Source organism: Loxodonta africana, chromosome 10 (genome assembly GCF_030014295.1).
Source record: "Loxodonta africana isolate mLoxAfr1 chromosome 10, mLoxAfr1.hap2, whole genome shotgun sequence".
NCBI classification, from domain to species: Eukaryota; Metazoa; Chordata; class Mammalia; order Proboscidea; family Elephantidae; genus Loxodonta; species Loxodonta africana.
In genome coordinates, this window is record NC_087351.1 from 118,858,971 (window position 1) to 118,874,723 (window position 15,753).

Sequence of the window (15,753 nt, forward strand, 5' to 3'; positions counted from 1 at the left end):
TCAGGGGGCCATAGGCCAGGGAGTCGGGGGCCGTAGGCCGGGGAGTCGGGGGCCCGGGAGCCGGGGGGGCCGGGGAATCGGGGGACCGTAGGCCAGGGAGTCGGGGGCCGTAGGCCGGGGAGTCGGGGGGCCCGGGAGCCGGGGGGCCGGGGAATCGGGGGACCGTAGGCCGGGGGGCCGGGGAGTCGGGGGGCCGTAGGGCGGGGAGTCGGGGGGCCGGGGAATCGGGGGACAGTAGGTCAGGGAGTCGGGGGGCCGTAGGCCGGGGAGTCGGGGGGCCGGGAAATCGGGGGACCGTAGGCCAGGAAGTCGGGGAGCCGGGGAGTCGGGGGGGGGCCGGGGAATCGGGGGACCGTAGGCCGGGGAGTCAGGGGGCCGTAGGTCGGGGAGTCGGGGGGCCGGGGAGCCGGGGGGGGGGCCGGGGAATCGGGGGACCGTAGGCCGGGGGGCCGGGGAGTCGGGGGACCGTAGGCCGGGGGGCCGGGGAGTCGGGGGACCGTAGGCCAGGAAGTCGGGGGGGCCGGGGAGCCGTAGGCCGGGGAGTTGGGGAGCCATAGGCCGGGGAGTCGGGAGGTCGGGGAATCGGGGGACCGTAGGCCAGGGAGTCGGGGAGCCGGGGGACCGTAGGCGGGGGAGTCGGGGGGGCCGGGGAGTCGGGGAGCCATAGGCAGGGGAGTCGGGGGGCCAGGGAGCTGGGGGGCCGTAGGCCGGGGGGAAGGGGAGTCGGGGGGCCGTAGGCCGGGGAGTCGGGGGGCTGTAGGCCAGGGAGTCAGGGGGCTGGGGAGTCGGGGGGCTATAGGCGGGGGGGCCGGGGAGTCAGGGGGCTGGGAAGTCGGGGAGGCCGTAGGCCACGGAGTCGGGGGGCTGTAGGCCAGGGGGACGGGGAGTCTGGGGGCCAGGGAGTTGAGGGGCCGGGGGCCAGGGAGTTGAGGGGCCGGGGGCCAGGGAGCTGTAGGCCCAGGAGCCACTGTAGCCCTGGTGGCGCAGTGGTTAAGAGCTCGGTTGCTAACCAAAAGGGCGGCAGTTAGAATCCACCAGCAGCTGGTTGGAAACTATGGGGCGGTTCTCCTCTGTCCTGTGTACGGGGCGGCTCTCCTCTGTCCTGTGTATGGGGTGGTTCTTTTCTGTCCTATATATGGAGTGGTTCTCCTCTGTCTGTGTACGGGGCAGTTCTCTGTCCTGTGTACGGGGCGGTTCTCCTCTGTCCTGTGTACGGGGCGGTTCTCCTCTGTCCTGTGTACGGGGCTACTCTGTCCTGTGTACGGGGCGGTTCTCCTCTGTCCTGTGTACGGGGCGGTTCTCCTCTGTCCTGTGTACGGGGCGGTTCTCCTCTGTCCTGTGTACGGGGCGGTTCTCCTCTGTCCTGTGTACGGGGCGGTTCTCCTCTGTCCTGTGTATGGGGTGGTTCTTTTCTGTCCTATATATGGAGCGGTTCTCCTCTGTCCTGTGTATGGGGCGGTTCTCCTCTGTCCTGTGTACGGGGTAGCTATGAGTTACAATCAACTCAGCTGCAACAAGTTTGATTTTTTTGTTTTTTGGCACGACTCCTGGTAAAAGATGATGGTACCTGGATAAATGTATCTACTAGAAAATTGAAATGTGTGCATGTCAAAAATAAAGTGAAAAGATTCGTGGAGAAAAAACATTCTTAGCTATATCTCAAAGGGTTAATTGCCTTTATATACAGACACCTGCAAATGAGAAGTAGATCAATAAACCAATGGAAAATGGGAAAAGAATATTAACATACAGCTCCGAGCAAAGAAAATAGAAATGTTCTTAAACAGCTGAAAAGATGCTCAGCCCCACTCAGAATGAGAGCAATGCAAGTTAAGCTATGCTAGGATGCCATTTTCCACGTATCACCTTGACAAAGATCAAAAGCACTCTCTGGAGTAATGTATCTGCCAGAACCTCTACTCTTTTTCATTCAAAATGTCCAACATTCAATAGAAAATTAGCTGGCATGCCAGGACACAACACCAAAAAGTGACAGAAAAAAAAAAAAGATTGTAAAAAATAAATCCATAGGTGACCCAAGTATTGGTGTTAGATTTTTAAATAACTATTATCAATGGATTCATGAAAACTGATGACAAGGAGAATAAAAGTCTATTAAAAAAAAAAAATCCAAATGTGGAAAATAACATCAGTCTTATACAAAGTCTTCCAGAGAAAGAGGACACTACGCAGCCTGTTTTACAAGGTCACCGTAACTGTCGCTAGGATGTAAGAAAGAAAAGTTCCATGAACTCTCATGAACATAAACTTTAAAATTCAAAACAAAACATGAGTGAATCAAATGCAGTGATGTATAGAAAAGATAACTGTGATGGTTAAGATTAAGTCAACGTGGCTGAGCCATGATTCCCAGAGATTTGGCAGCTGTGATGTGTTTTGGCAGCTACGTAATGACGTAATCACTTCCATGACGAGATCTGCTATGAGCAGCCAGTCAGTTGAAAGGAAGTTTCTCAGGGGTGTGGCCTGCATCCAGTATATATGGACTTTCTGGCAAAGCTCGGTGGCTTTTGCTTGTTCTGGATCCTGCATCCAGTTTGTCATCATCTGACCTCCAGTCCTTGAGACCAGCCAGCAGCTTACCTGCCAACCTTGGGATTTGTCAGCCTCTGAAACATGTGAGCCAACAGCTTGCCATCTGACCTGCTGACCTTAGGGTTGCCGGCCCCTGCAGCTATGTGAGTCAGAATAAGCCTCCAGCCTGATGCCTGATCCACGGACTTGGGACTTTCCAGCCTCTACAACTGCCTGGGCACTTCCTTGAGATAAATCTCCCTGTGTCTTTGTCTATCTCCCACCCTCCCCACCTTCCTCCTTCTCTCTCTCTCTATATATGTAAGGGGCCTGGGTAGCTCATCGGTAGAGCATCACACTTTTAATCTGAGGATTCAGGGTTCAAGTCCCTACTCAGGGGTTCTTTCACTTGAAATACTGGTAGTATAGTGGTTAAGAGCTATAGCTGCTAACCAGAAGGTCGGCAGTTCGAATCCACTAGGTGCTCCTTAGAAACCCTATGGGGCAGTTCTACTCTGTCCTATAGGGTCACTATGAGTCAGAATCGACTTGACTGCGATGAGGTTTTTTTTTTTTTAATGTGTGTGTACACACACACACACACACACACACTGGCTGTGCTTCTCTAGAGACCCCAGCGTAAGACAACAACCAAGCTGGTTTTATTCCAGGAATGCAAAATGGATTTAACATTCCAAAATCAACCAACATAATCCACCCCATTAACAGAATGAAGCAAAAAAGTAAAATTTCAATAGGCACAGAAAAGGCAAAAATCCAACACCCATTCATGACAAAATAATAAGCAAATTAAATGTACAAGCACAAAGTTAGGAAACAGTCCACACGGACACTCTAACTTCTGACACCAGTTGCAGGTTTGGGGGTCACCAACACTACTGTCAGATTCAATAATTGGCTAGGGTTCAAAACGCTGAAAGCTGTTATACTCAGTTACGGTTTATTACAGTGAAAGGATACAAATTAAAATCACCCAAGGGAAGAGACACATGGGGGAGAGTCCAGGAAAGCTCCAAGTGCAGGGCTTCTAGTTGTTCTCTCCCGGTGGAGCCAAGGACAGCACTGCTTTTCCTGGTAGCAGTGTGTGACAATATGCACAGAGTGTTGCTAATCAGGGAAACTCACCCGAGCCTTGGTGTCCAGAATTTTTATTGGGGTTCTGTCACATAGGCAGGCTTGACTGCCTATGTGGCTGAATTTAGACTGCAGTCCCTCTTGAAGTCAAAAGTCAAGCTGATAACTCATGACCCAAAGCACCCCGGATCTTGGTTTCTAATACTGTTCTCCAATAAAAGGAATCAGGGCTCCTTGAAAAATGGCTGATTCTAGAACTGGGGCAAGGAACATACAAGATGCTCATCTTGTAGTGCCAGAAAGCAAGGAAGTGTTCAAAAAAATAAAACACATTGCTGCGGGTATGTCAAGTGATACAGGCATCAACTAAAAGACCTTCCACTGACCAAAGCTGGAACAAGTGACGCGACAAAATTAAAGTATTATTGGATTATAACCAAAAGTATAAAGCAAATATTCATGAGTCCATAATGATATAATAAAATGATTGAATAAATAGGTGAGAAGAGCCAACTGTCCTGTGCAGAATTCCAGATAACTTATGTAGACACTCTGCCCTCAGGGAGAGGGAAACATCACTCCCCATGCCTTAAGTATGGGCTGCACAGAGTAACTTCCCTCCAAAGAGGACAGCGTGGAAAGGGGGAAGAAGGGGTAAATTTACAGTGAAGAAACCTGACAACCGCTACTTCAGCCAAGCGATCAAGGCCAACATCAACAGTGGTAAGTCATGTTGATACTAAGTACTTGATACGATGTGATGAGAAGGGCATTTTATTCCGTGATCTTCCTCCCAAAAACCCATAAGCCCAGTCTAATCATAAGAAAAATATCAAATAGAGGGACATCCTACAAAATACCTACCAGTACTCTTCAAAACTGTCAAGGTCATCAAAAACAAGGAAAGTCTGGGAAATCATCACAGTCAAGAAGTGCCAGGTAGATAAGACAGCTAGATGTAATGTGGTGTCCTGGATGGGGTCCTGGACCAGAAAAAGGATGTTAGAGAAAAATGAAGGAAACCTAAACAAAGTACGGACTTTAGTTAGTGAAAATGTGTCACTGGCTGTGACAAACGTACCACACTTATGTAAGATGTTCATAATAGGGGAAACTGGGTCTGGGGTATATGGTAATGCTCTATACTATTTTATCAATTTTTTTTGTAAATCTAAAACTGTTATAAAAAAAACTATTTAAAAATTGATCTATCAGGACCCAGAAAATCATCTCTGTATCTACTAGAAGCACACCTATGTGCCCGGGGCAGTCAGTTCAAGGATACTCACTGCAGGACTGGTAGTTAGTAACTAAGAAACAGGGAACTAAATTAAATGTCTGTCAATAGGGAATGGCCAAATGAACTGCGGACTCCTGTGCAGCATTTTAAAAGAATCCGATCTATTCATACCAGCATGAGTGGGTCTCAAGTCTTATTATTGACAAGAAGGACTAGGAAAAGCAAATTGCAGTCACACACACAGGGTATGCTATTTTCACATAAAAACTAAGAAACATATACTCAGTGTTGAGGGGCAGTTCTCTTCCGAGCAGAGGCATCAGCTCTCTCTTCAGGGAAGTTTGTACAGCAGGTTATCTGCTGTACAAACTTCCCTGAAAAGAGTAACCTTGGAAGACAGAGAGAGAGTCTCCCTCCAGGCAGACGACTGATGCAGACGCTGTCCAGGATGAGGAGAATGTTCCCCTCTGGGGCAGAGACCCGGCAAGTTGGCCAGCCCAGTGCCCGTTGCCGTTGAGTTGGCTCTGACTCCTGGTAACTCCACGTGCATCAGAGTAGACAGTGCTCCACAGGGCTTTCAGTGGCTGATTCTTCCAAAGTAGATTGCCAGGTCTTTTTTCCGAGGTGCCTCTGGGTAGACTCGAATCCTCGGCCTTTTGGTTAGCAGCCAAGTGCATTAGCCGTTTGTACACCCAGGGACTGCAAGTTTGCTGGCAGTCCCTTTGACAGACTGGAGATTACTAAGCTCAGGGTTCCCCACCTGAGCCACTCTACATTGTCCCCTGGGACCTGGGGGAAAAGGGGAACCAAAGTGAACACGAAGCTCATGCTGTAATGAAGATCTTTGTCTCTGATCCCGGAGTTTCGTGTCTTCCGCCAATATCCATGAAACCGTGGCAGGTGCATCTGCTAGCTTACAAGTAGGGTAAAATCTGACCTTTCCATTCTTAACACCTAGCTTCCTCTTTCCTCCTTCCCTTTTTTAGCCTAGAAGGGGAGGCAGGGCTGGGCCTTTGGCTTCAAGGCCAGAGGGGAGAAAAGGCTGAGCGAATACGTAAATACATTGAGAACAAAAGTGCTAGGTTCATCTCTGTTGGAAGGGGGGGCTGCAAACAAGGAAAGGGGCTGGCTAGAACAGTTGGACTGAAGCTGGAGCTATCACTACAAATTCATAGTTTTGCATATAGGTAACTATAGAAATAGATACAGATGTGTGTGTATGAATGTCATGGTTAGTTGCTGTTGAGACGGCCCGACTCACCGCAGGCCCGTACAGAAAGGAATGAAATGCCGCCCAGTCCTGTGCCACCTCCATGATCAGTTGTGGGTCAGGCCCCTGGGATCCAGAGCGTTTTCACCGGCCGCTTTTCAGAAGTAGATCACCAAGCCTTTCTTCCCAGCCCACCCTACTCTAGAAGCTGAACTGGAATCTTTTCAGCATCATGCCAACACGCAAGCCTCCACGGACAGAGGGGCAGCGGCTGCATGTGAGATACCTCGGCCAGGAACTGAACCCTGGTCTCCCTCAAGGAGGGTGAGAATTCTACCACTGCCCTGCGTGTGAGTACGTGTGCAGGTGTATACATACATACATTTCCCAGCTCTGGAAACAACGTTATCCTGTTAGCAATGGGCGCCTCTGGGGCCTAGATCTTGTTTTCTCACCACTGCTTCTCCTAAAAGGAACCAGGGCTCCTTGGAGAGATGGCCGGAGCCAGGAAGTAAGGAAGTGCTCAGAGTCAGGGACAGTAACCCCTTGGCTGCAACAGAAATCCGCAGGCCCACACCTACACAAATACAAACACATGAACGTGCACACGTGAGAGGGAAAACCCTACCTCACAGGGGATGCCTCAGTTTCTCTCCCCACAAGCTACTCAGTATGTACTTATTAATTAATGAGTACAAAATACTAGTTAACTTTAGAGGGGAACCTTGGCTGGCTCCATCCTAGCCAAGTGACCAGCATCATCAGCACCAGCAACGGGACAGACCTGCACCCTGGGCTCAGACCGTCCCTGTAGGGGTGTGGGGGCTGCGGTCTCTAAGGAAGGGGGTCTGGACATGTCTGAAAGAGGTTTGCACAGGGAGCACGGTCTGGACTTAGGCGCCTGCTTATGGGGGTGGTTGTGGGCGGCTGAAGCGCCGCTGGCTAGGTGCCTCCTAGGGGGGCTTCCCTGCTGCCACCGCCTCGGTCACCACCACCAGTGCACCTCTGCCAAGCCTTCAAGGGCTGTCGGGGCCACAGGGGCCTGGGTCTGCTCCGGACCCGGGTCCACAGAGGGCTCTGGTCTGCGGGTCTCCACCCGACCCCTCCCAAGGCCAGAGGAGCGGCCCGGAGGGCTCGCTGAGATGTGTGGGGGATTGCAGCACTGATGCCCGCCCCCCACCCACCCCCACCCCCACCCCACCCACTATCTACCCCCACCTCCCACCCCACCCCCACCTCCCACCCCACCCCCACCTCCCACCCCACCCCCCACTCCCACCCCACCCCCCCACTCCCACCCCACCCCCCCACCTACCCCCCACCTCCCACCCCCACCCGCCACCCCCGCAGCTTCTCCGGATTCTCGCCGAGGACCAACGTCACCGTCCCGTCCGCGCAGACGTCGCCAGGCCACCGCGCCTCCCTCCTTTCGGAGCCGCTTTAGGCTCAGGGGCTGCAGGGTCGGCAGTGGGCCCGGCTCCGCATGCCTTTCTGTATGGCCCCCTGCTTCCTCACCTGGAGAACGTGCCAAGGGCCCAGGTGTGCACGGGCCACGCAGCCCGGGCGAGGTGGTGGGCGAGGCGGTGGGCGCGGCTCCCCAGCCTGCGCGCTTCCATGGCGGACTCGGCTTCGGGGCGTGCTGCCCCCTGGTGGCCGCGAGGAGGCGGCGCGCAGGGGAGTTGAACTCGCCCGCAGGGAGGTGGCGCCCTCTAGGGGCGGCGCTGGGAACAGCGGACTCTTAACAAGGGCCCCGAGACGTTCACCGACTGGGGGCTCCAGCCTGGCTGAGGCTGGGGGACGCGCAGGTGTGGACAGGAGACTACTACCTAACTCCACTACGGGACACTCACTCCGCGTCAGGAACGGTGATGAGTGGGGGGCTACATTTTCTCAACCGCGCAACAACCTTATGGGGCAGGTACGTTGTCATTCCCAACCTACAGATGAGCAAACTGAGGCAGGGAGAGGCGCTGGCTCCACCTAGTCTCGGCTTTGTCCAGCCCTGACCTCACCTGCACCACCTGGCCCCCCGCGCCCGGCCCCGCCTTACCTGGCCCCGTCCAGCCACTCTCCACCTGGCTGCACACACACACAAAAAAGACCAAACCAAACCCACTGCCATGGAGTGGATTCCGACTCATAGCGACCCTACAAGACAGAGTAGAATTAGTGCAGAGAGTTTCCAAGGAGCGCCTGTCGGATTCGAACCGCCGACCCTTTGGTTAGCAGCCACAACACTTAAACACTACACCACCTGCCTGCGCAGGTGATGGAATTAAAATTGCATGACTGGCGTCCACGGAGCCCCTGGCACAGAGCTGGCCTTTCCTCCTCTAAAACACTGGTGGGAGGGCGCACACGCAGCGTGGTGGCTGCGGGATGGGAGGCCCTGGCTCTGGGCTTGTGTTGTCATGGGCTGCTTCTCAGGCCCCAGGGTGGACAGACCTGCTGGAGGTTTGGGCCCTGTCCAGGAGGGCTGCCTGACCCCCAGGACCGGCCAGTGGGGGGACTTGGGGACAGGCACTTGTGATGTCCAGCAAGACCAGGGCCAGCCTTGTCACCCTGGAGACAGGCCCCCAGCTTCCAGAAACGAGCAGAAAGGGGTGACTACAGCCACTGGAGGGGCTGGGGGACAGTGAACCCAGCCAGGCCCAAGCAGCCTTGAGAAGGGGCTGCTGGTCTGACACCCTGCCCAGGACACTGGGCTCACCCTTGTTCCTGACTCCCCCCCTCAAGCCCAGGAGACCTCTGGGGCCACTTTTGCTGCTGGCTAGAGAGAGGTGGGTGGGCGACAGCCTGGCCTGGCAGTGAGGGCAGTGGGGCAGGCCCAAGCCAAGCCCAAGGGGCCGAGCTGAGGCCAGGCGGCCCGGACCCACCCTGTAAGCACCCCTGCAAGCAGTGGAGGGACCACAGGGAGGAATGTGGCCTGGGCGGGGACAAGTGAGGACACCAGAAGCTGGAAGAGGAAAGGATGAGCTCTTCCCTAGAGTCTTTAGAGGAAGAACCGCTCTGTGAACACATTGGTTTTGGACTTTGGGCTTCCAGAACTGTGGGAGAATAAATTCCTGTTTTAAGACACCAGTTTGGGGTCTTTGTTATGGCAGCCCTAGATAACTCACTCAGTGGGGAAATGGGGCCCCCTCCAGTGCAGAAACAGGGATCCCCCCTCCAGTGGGGAAGTAAGGACCCCCCCTCCTGTGGGGCAACAGGGACACCCCTCACATGGCCCCAGTGGGGAAACGGGGCTCCCTCCAGTGCAGAAACAGGGATCCCCCCTCCAGTGGGCAAGCAAGGACCCCCCCTCCTGCGGGGAAACAGGGACGCCCCTCACATTGCCCCTCTGTCTGCTCAAAGGCACCCTAGCCCTTAATAGGAGCTCCGTCTGTTGTGGAATCATGTCCTCCAAAAGTGTATGTTCAAGTTCTAGTCCTGGGAACTGTGAAGTGGGCTGTTTAGAAATAGGGTCTTTGAGGATGTTATCAGTGAACATGAGTGGTGTGGGCTTTCATCTCATCCTTATGTCCTTATAACAGAGAAGAAGAGACACAGACAGACACAGACAGAAGGACATCCATGGAGGATGGAGTTACCCCGTAGCTGCAAGTCAAGGAGCCGAGGCCACAGGGGCTGGAAGACACAAGGACTGGAGCAGACAGAGAGAGTATGGCCCTACAGCACCCTGGATTCAGACTCCCAGCCTCCAGAACCGTGAGAGAATACATTTCTGTTCTTATAAGCCTCCCAGCTTGGGGTGTTTTGCTATAGCGGCCCTAGGAGACCAATGTGCCAGCTTCATTTCCGCCACTGAAACTGGAGGACAAAATGCCAAACCCCAGGTCAGGTGACGCATAGACGAAAAGGTTCCTAGCACTAACTGCAGATTCTGGGGGGCAGGGGTTCACTAGAGGAAGGCCCATGGGCTCACAAACAGTGGGTCCCGGGCTTGAACTTTTCCAAAAACTGCCAGGGAAGTGCCACGGGGCTGCCAAGCACAGGTACTGAGAAAAAGCAGATTTTAGCAGCCCACAGAACAGGCTCCCCTGGGTGACGCAAAGGGTTAAGCACTACTAGCTGAAAGGTTGGTGGTTCAAAGTCACCCGGAGGCAACTCAGAAGGAAGGCCTGGCAATCTGCTTCCAAAAGGCCGCAGCCTTGAAAACCCTATGGAGCAGTTCTACTCTGCACACGTGGGGTCACAGTGAGGTAGAATCTACTCGACGGCAACTAACAACAGCAAGAATCAAGGAGGCTGGGACACAGTGGTGCCTGACGCTGCCGCAGAGACTTGTCTTCTGGGCACCCGCACCTGGGCCTGGGCCTGCAGCAGGACCTCCTCGGCCTCGTTTGCCGGCAGAAGTGCTGTCTTGGGCAGGGCTGAGTGGACAGCAGGCAGGTGTGGAACGAGCCTGGGCTGGGGGTCAGTCTGGGGACTGTTTGTCCAGGAGGGCTGAGCTTTCCTGGACTCCACTCCCTCTTCACTCTGTGTGGGGGACACAGCTTTGATTCATCCCTGCTATTTATAATGGACTGAACGGTGGGTCCCAGAAAGATACATCTGTGTCCTAACCCCTGGAACTTGAGAATGGGACCTTTTTGGAAATGAGGCCACTGCAGGTGTGATCGAGGTCAAGATCTGGAGATGAAGTCTTTCGGGTTGTAGGGTGGGCTCTGAACCAAGATAAATATCTAGAGATGAAGTCATTTGGGTTGTAGGGTGGGCTCTAAACCCAGTGACAAGCATTCTTGGAAGAAGAAGAGAGGACAAAGAGTCAGACACCCAAAGCAGACGGCCACATGACGACGGAGGCAGAGATCCAGGTGATGTGGCCACCAGCCAAGGAATGCCGGCAGCCACCGGAAGCTGGGAGAGAGGCCTGGAACAGGCTGTCCCTCAGAGCTTCGGCAGGAACCAACCCTGCTGACACCTTGATTTTGGGCTTCTCGCCTCCAGAACTGTGAGAGAATAAACTGTGCTGTCTTAAGGCTCCAGTTTGTGGTACTTTGTCACGGCAGCCACAGGGAAGTCACACTCGGTTGGAATACTGAATGACCTGTCTGACATTTTGCTCCCACCCCAGCCTGGCTGCGTGGACATTCCACACCACCCCCAGGACCCAGTCCATCCCCTCCTGTGGCAGCCTCGGGCACCCCTCTCAGGGCTCGGCCCCCAGAGAGCCATAGAGGAAACCTTTACTTGGAAAGGTAAAACCACATTGTTTCACATTAAAAGGGAGCTGGCGCTGACATGCATTTGTGTCTTTATTTCTAACGTGTATTTTCTGGACTTCGTTGACAATGCAGAGTGATGCTGCCTCACAGGAAGAACACAACAGCCCTGCCTGCTTCTGGCTGGAACAGATACTTGAAATGTGCTAGGATGGTAGCTGGCCCCCTCTTCCATCCACAGTGGGCAGCCGGCCAGCCATGTGTGTGTTTGTGAAGCATCCGGGGCAGTGGTAGCAGGTGGGGAGGAGGGTCAGCCAGGATATGATGCAGTGAGGTAGGTCCCATCTTACAGATGAGGAAGACAAGGCAGCCATGTGTCCTGGCCTAGCCCAGCCTCATTCCGAGCTGGGATCTGGCTCCGGGCTGTTTCTGGGGGCAGACCTGATTCCACACGAGTCAGAGGTTTGTGGGGAGGACGGGACAGGCAGGGGGCGAGGGTCACTGCTTGCTCCTGATTTGCTCAGTTCAGAGCCTTTGGCTGGCTTCTCGCCAACAGTGAAGCTGGGATGTCCCAAATTGAAGGGATTCCAAGCCACCCGGTCAGACCCCTCCACACATTTCCAGTGGACAACGTTTCCAACATGACTGTCTGGGATTCCCTACGGGTGGGCACACGGCTCCCTCGAAGGGTCCCACAGCAGCCTGAGGCATCAGCCTTGCTCAGCACCGAGGGCCCCGGCGGTGGGCTCCTGGCATCTGCTGGGTCCTGGGCAGTCCTACTGTGACCGGGCTCTGCGATGGTGCAGGTCACTCCCAGCACCGTTTGCTCTGACATTCCAAGGCAAAGGCCCAATCTCTCACACAACGCTTGCACAAAAGCACAGAAAATGAAGTTATCACTGGAGGCTGGCCTGGCACCTGCCCCATGTGGGGATGCTGCCATCTGCCCACAGTGCCAGGCAGACCTAGGGCCCCTGCCAAAGCCCCCGTTGCTCACTAATCACTGGGCGTGGGCTCACCAGTCTGAAGACTGTGAGGAGAGGCCCTGCTGCCTCCCACGCTCTCACCAGCTCCCTGGCGTCCTGGAAGCACCACCGTTGCCCTTGGCACAAAACCTCTTCCCTGTGGGCATCTGTGCCCGTGGACAGCCTGGGGTATGGGAGCCCTGAGGGGCGGAGGCTTATGGAGGGAATGGCTCTGGAATGAGAAAACAGTGGCAGGCTTTCTAGAAAGATCTCCGAGGCCAGAGCCACAGATGCTGTGCTGGTGAACTCGGTGGAAGGGGAGCCCCCGCTGCTGTTCCCCCAACTCCGGCTCCCGCCATCCTCTCTGCAGGTACACAGGGCTTAGCAGGATTCCTCGCTCAGCCGCTCTAGGGAGCGTGGGGGCCCTGGTGGATGAACAGACCTGGGGTACTCACAGCAGCACACGAGCACAGGGGGAGACTTGGCCTCCTCCAAGTCCTTGGAGTACATGAGCTTGCTGAGGTCCGTCTTTGTGGCCCACACTTTCCATTCCTTGTGGATTCGGGACACTTCTTGCCTGGAATGGTCGGTAGCCAGCACGTAGATGATTGGGTCAGCCACGCTGTTGGCTGTGGACAAGCACAGGAACACCGTGGACACCTTGTACAGGCTGGCTTCGAAGGCACATAGGGTGTCTGTGTCCCCTCCATAGTAGGAGAAGGCGATGGCTTTGATGAGGAGCACCAGGTGATAGGGAGCAAAGCAGACCAGGAAGATGAGGACAATGGCAGCCACAGAGTACTTCACCTTGGCCTTTTGGGTGGCATTCAAGCCCACGCTCAGCCTGATGCTCCTTATGATTCGGTGGTTGGTGAAGGCGATGATGGAGAGAGGTATGGCAAACCCAGCAGCAAATCTCAAGTAGTGGTACCGGGCAATCCTGCCGTCCGTTGGCAGTGCCTCGAAGCAGGTGCCCTGCTGCTGCTCCATCTCAAACACTGGGTAGTGGACAAGCCCCACGAGGATGAAGACAGATGCCGAGATGAATATGGCAGTCTTCTGGTGGCGGTGGCCTCGGCTCTCCAGCGCGTACACCACCGCCATGAAGCGGTCACAGGAGACGCAGCACAGGAAGAGGACACTGATATATATGTTACAGAAGAAGACGTAGGCAGTCACCTTGCAGGCCTGCAGGCCTAGCGTCCAGCGGTGCTGGTTCTGGATGTAGATGACCCAGAGTGGCAGAGTGCTGAGGTAGAGCAGCTCGCAGAGCGCCAGGCAGAACAGGTAGACGGCCAGCACGTTGCCCTGCAGGGCCTGCAGTAGCGTCAGCCACGCCGTCAGGCAGTTGGCTGGGAGACCCACTGCACACACCGTGCTGTACACCACCACCAGGAGCACTTGGCTCTCCTTTTGGCTCTCCTCGAAGAATGACTTGTTGCAGTACTTGGCCAGGAGGCCCGAGGAAGCCTGAGGGATGGCTAGCAGGGTGGTGTTTCCTGCAAAACAGAAACAAAAGTGAGGATGGGGTCCCTGGAAATCAGCTGGAAGGGACTACAGTGATAAGAGAGAAGATTCAAACTAGAGACACCAGATGTTTTAAAAATTTCCAGGTGGGTTTTTAAAGTGACTGTTTGATTATTGATTTCCAAGCCAAGCCATCATGGATGGAGAACACAGGCAGTGCTATATAAGTCTTTGCAACTCATCGAGGTCAGTTTTCAAGAATGTTGCTTCTATGATGGCGACTGCAGAGTGCTTCACCTTGACCTTTTGGGCACCACTTAAGCCCACGCTCAACCTGATGCTCCTGATGATTTGGGGTTGGTGAAGGCAACGGAGAGAGGAATGGTGAACCCAACCGCAAATCTCTAAAGAGAATGTTTATCCTCTTGTTGAGTGGGTGCTCTTCTGTCCACCATTCTCAACAGTCTAGAGTTAGGTGCTCCCTCTACCCTCTTCCAGGGCCTGTGATGCTTCTACCCCATCCCACCCCCAGCTTGTCCTTTGGACGCAGCTTGGGCACTGTCTCCTCCTAATCTCTAAGCTTACCTCCTTTTTGTCTGCTTGAGCTATCAATTACTGGGAAAGGCGATGAACATGTAGGGTGGGTTTATCCACTTCTTGTACTTCTAAGTTTGCTTTATATATTTGAGCTGTTGTTAATGAGTGCATACGAGTTAAAAATGGTTCTATTTTCCTGGTGAATTGACACTTCTGTCTGTGTCAAGATGTGGCAGTCTGCGTCCATAAAGACTACAGCCTGGAAAACCCCATGGAGCAGTTCTACTCAGTCCTATAGCGTCACTATGAGTCGGAACCAACTCGAAGGCAATGAGTTTGGTTGTTTGGTTTTAGAGATTACCTTAGAAATTCTAACCTGCATATTTAATAAAATCTAACATTAATCAAAACCATTACCTTCTTGAGCATACAAGGACCTCTGAAGGCTGTTAACTCAAATCTAGCTTTTTTGCTATTATCGTCCAGTTATTCTGTCATGTTCTTTTATTTTTAACACTCGAGTTACAGCTATTATTGTTGTTGTTGTTATTTCGAATGCTCAGTACACACAGGATAGCCACCACTGTGTAAACTCAGCAGAAAGTCCAAGGCAGCTAGAAAACCTCTAGGCTATAGGGCTCCTGGGACCAGGGAGCCACCAATTCCTCGAGGCCTCCCCACTGCCCAACGTGGGCACGCGTCTCCACAGCGCGCTGGTGACCCCTTGCCGCCTGCCTTCGCCTCCTGCTTGGCCCCTGGCCTTGGTCTTTTTTACCCTCTCGTGAGCTCCTCCAAGCGTTGGCAACAGTGCCTCAGGTGCTTAACTGGGGTTGGGGTGGTTTGTGGCAGGAGGGCTTTCAGGGCAGTCCCCCAGCAGGCTGGTTACCAAGGTGGCTCAGTCCCGTTCCATGTCCGTCCGTGTCCTCGGCTGGCAGGAGTCGGGACACTGCGCCCACTCTGTCCCAACTGCCCTTCGTCCAAAGCCAGTGGCACTGCCCCATCCTACAGCGAGTGGAGTCACTCGAAGCTGTGAGCTGGGGACACAGACCTGATGCCCACAGCCCAGACCTGCAGCCTCCTCACCTGTGGAGCACCACACCGTACCCTCCAGGTGTTCCTGAGGAGGAGAAAGGAGCGAGTTCGCAGAGCCACATGCCCAAAGCCCTGGGAACCGTAGTCTGACCGGCTCCCTCAGAGCCCCATGGGCATTACTGGCAGCTGGTCCTGGGCAGCCCCCAGGATCGGGACCCCGTGGCTCTCTTGGTGCCCTCAAAGCTGCCTGCCAGCCGGCATTCACCCCACTCTCCCTGTCAATGAGCCGACGCCAGACAAGAGCCCCAACACGTCCCAGGCGGTCCCCACATCTGGGGCCTCCTAGACCCTCAATTCCCTCCCCACCACATCCCTGTGCACCAGCACCTGACATCTCTTGGCGCCAGAGCTCGTCCTCTGTGGCCGGGCCGCTGGCATCATGCAGGATGTCACAGGGACACACAGCTTTCCCAGCCTGGGCTCCTCAGCTGAGCTTCTTAGCCCCAA

The 15,753-nt window shown here is 54.5% G+C and overlaps 2 protein-coding genes across 2 annotated transcripts in view; both read right to left on the reverse strand.

Moving 5' to 3' along the window:
* On the reverse strand, positions 1-12,080 carry LOC135232494 (basic proline-rich protein-like). The gene is made up of 7 exons (XM_064291870.1): positions 11,909-12,080; positions 10,386-10,453; positions 7,596-7,817; positions 7,416-7,533; positions 7,084-7,217; positions 5,631-5,659; positions 1-793 (listed from the first exon to the last, which is right to left on the reverse strand). Exons 1-7 carry the CDS (start codon positions 12,078-12,080, stop codon positions 1-3), a joined length of 1,536 nt encoding a protein of 511 aa, XP_064147940.1.
* Positions 7,794-15,753, reverse strand: part of GPR132 (G protein-coupled receptor 132) — a 22,344-nt gene continuing 14,384 nt past the window's right edge. The window contains exon 3 of the mRNA XM_023546612.2: positions 7,794-13,709. Within this exon, the coding sequence (XP_023402380.2) occupies positions 12,592-13,709 (1,118 nt within the window). The 3' untranslated portion in view covers positions 7,794-12,591. The remainder of the gene's footprint in view (positions 13,710-15,753) is intronic.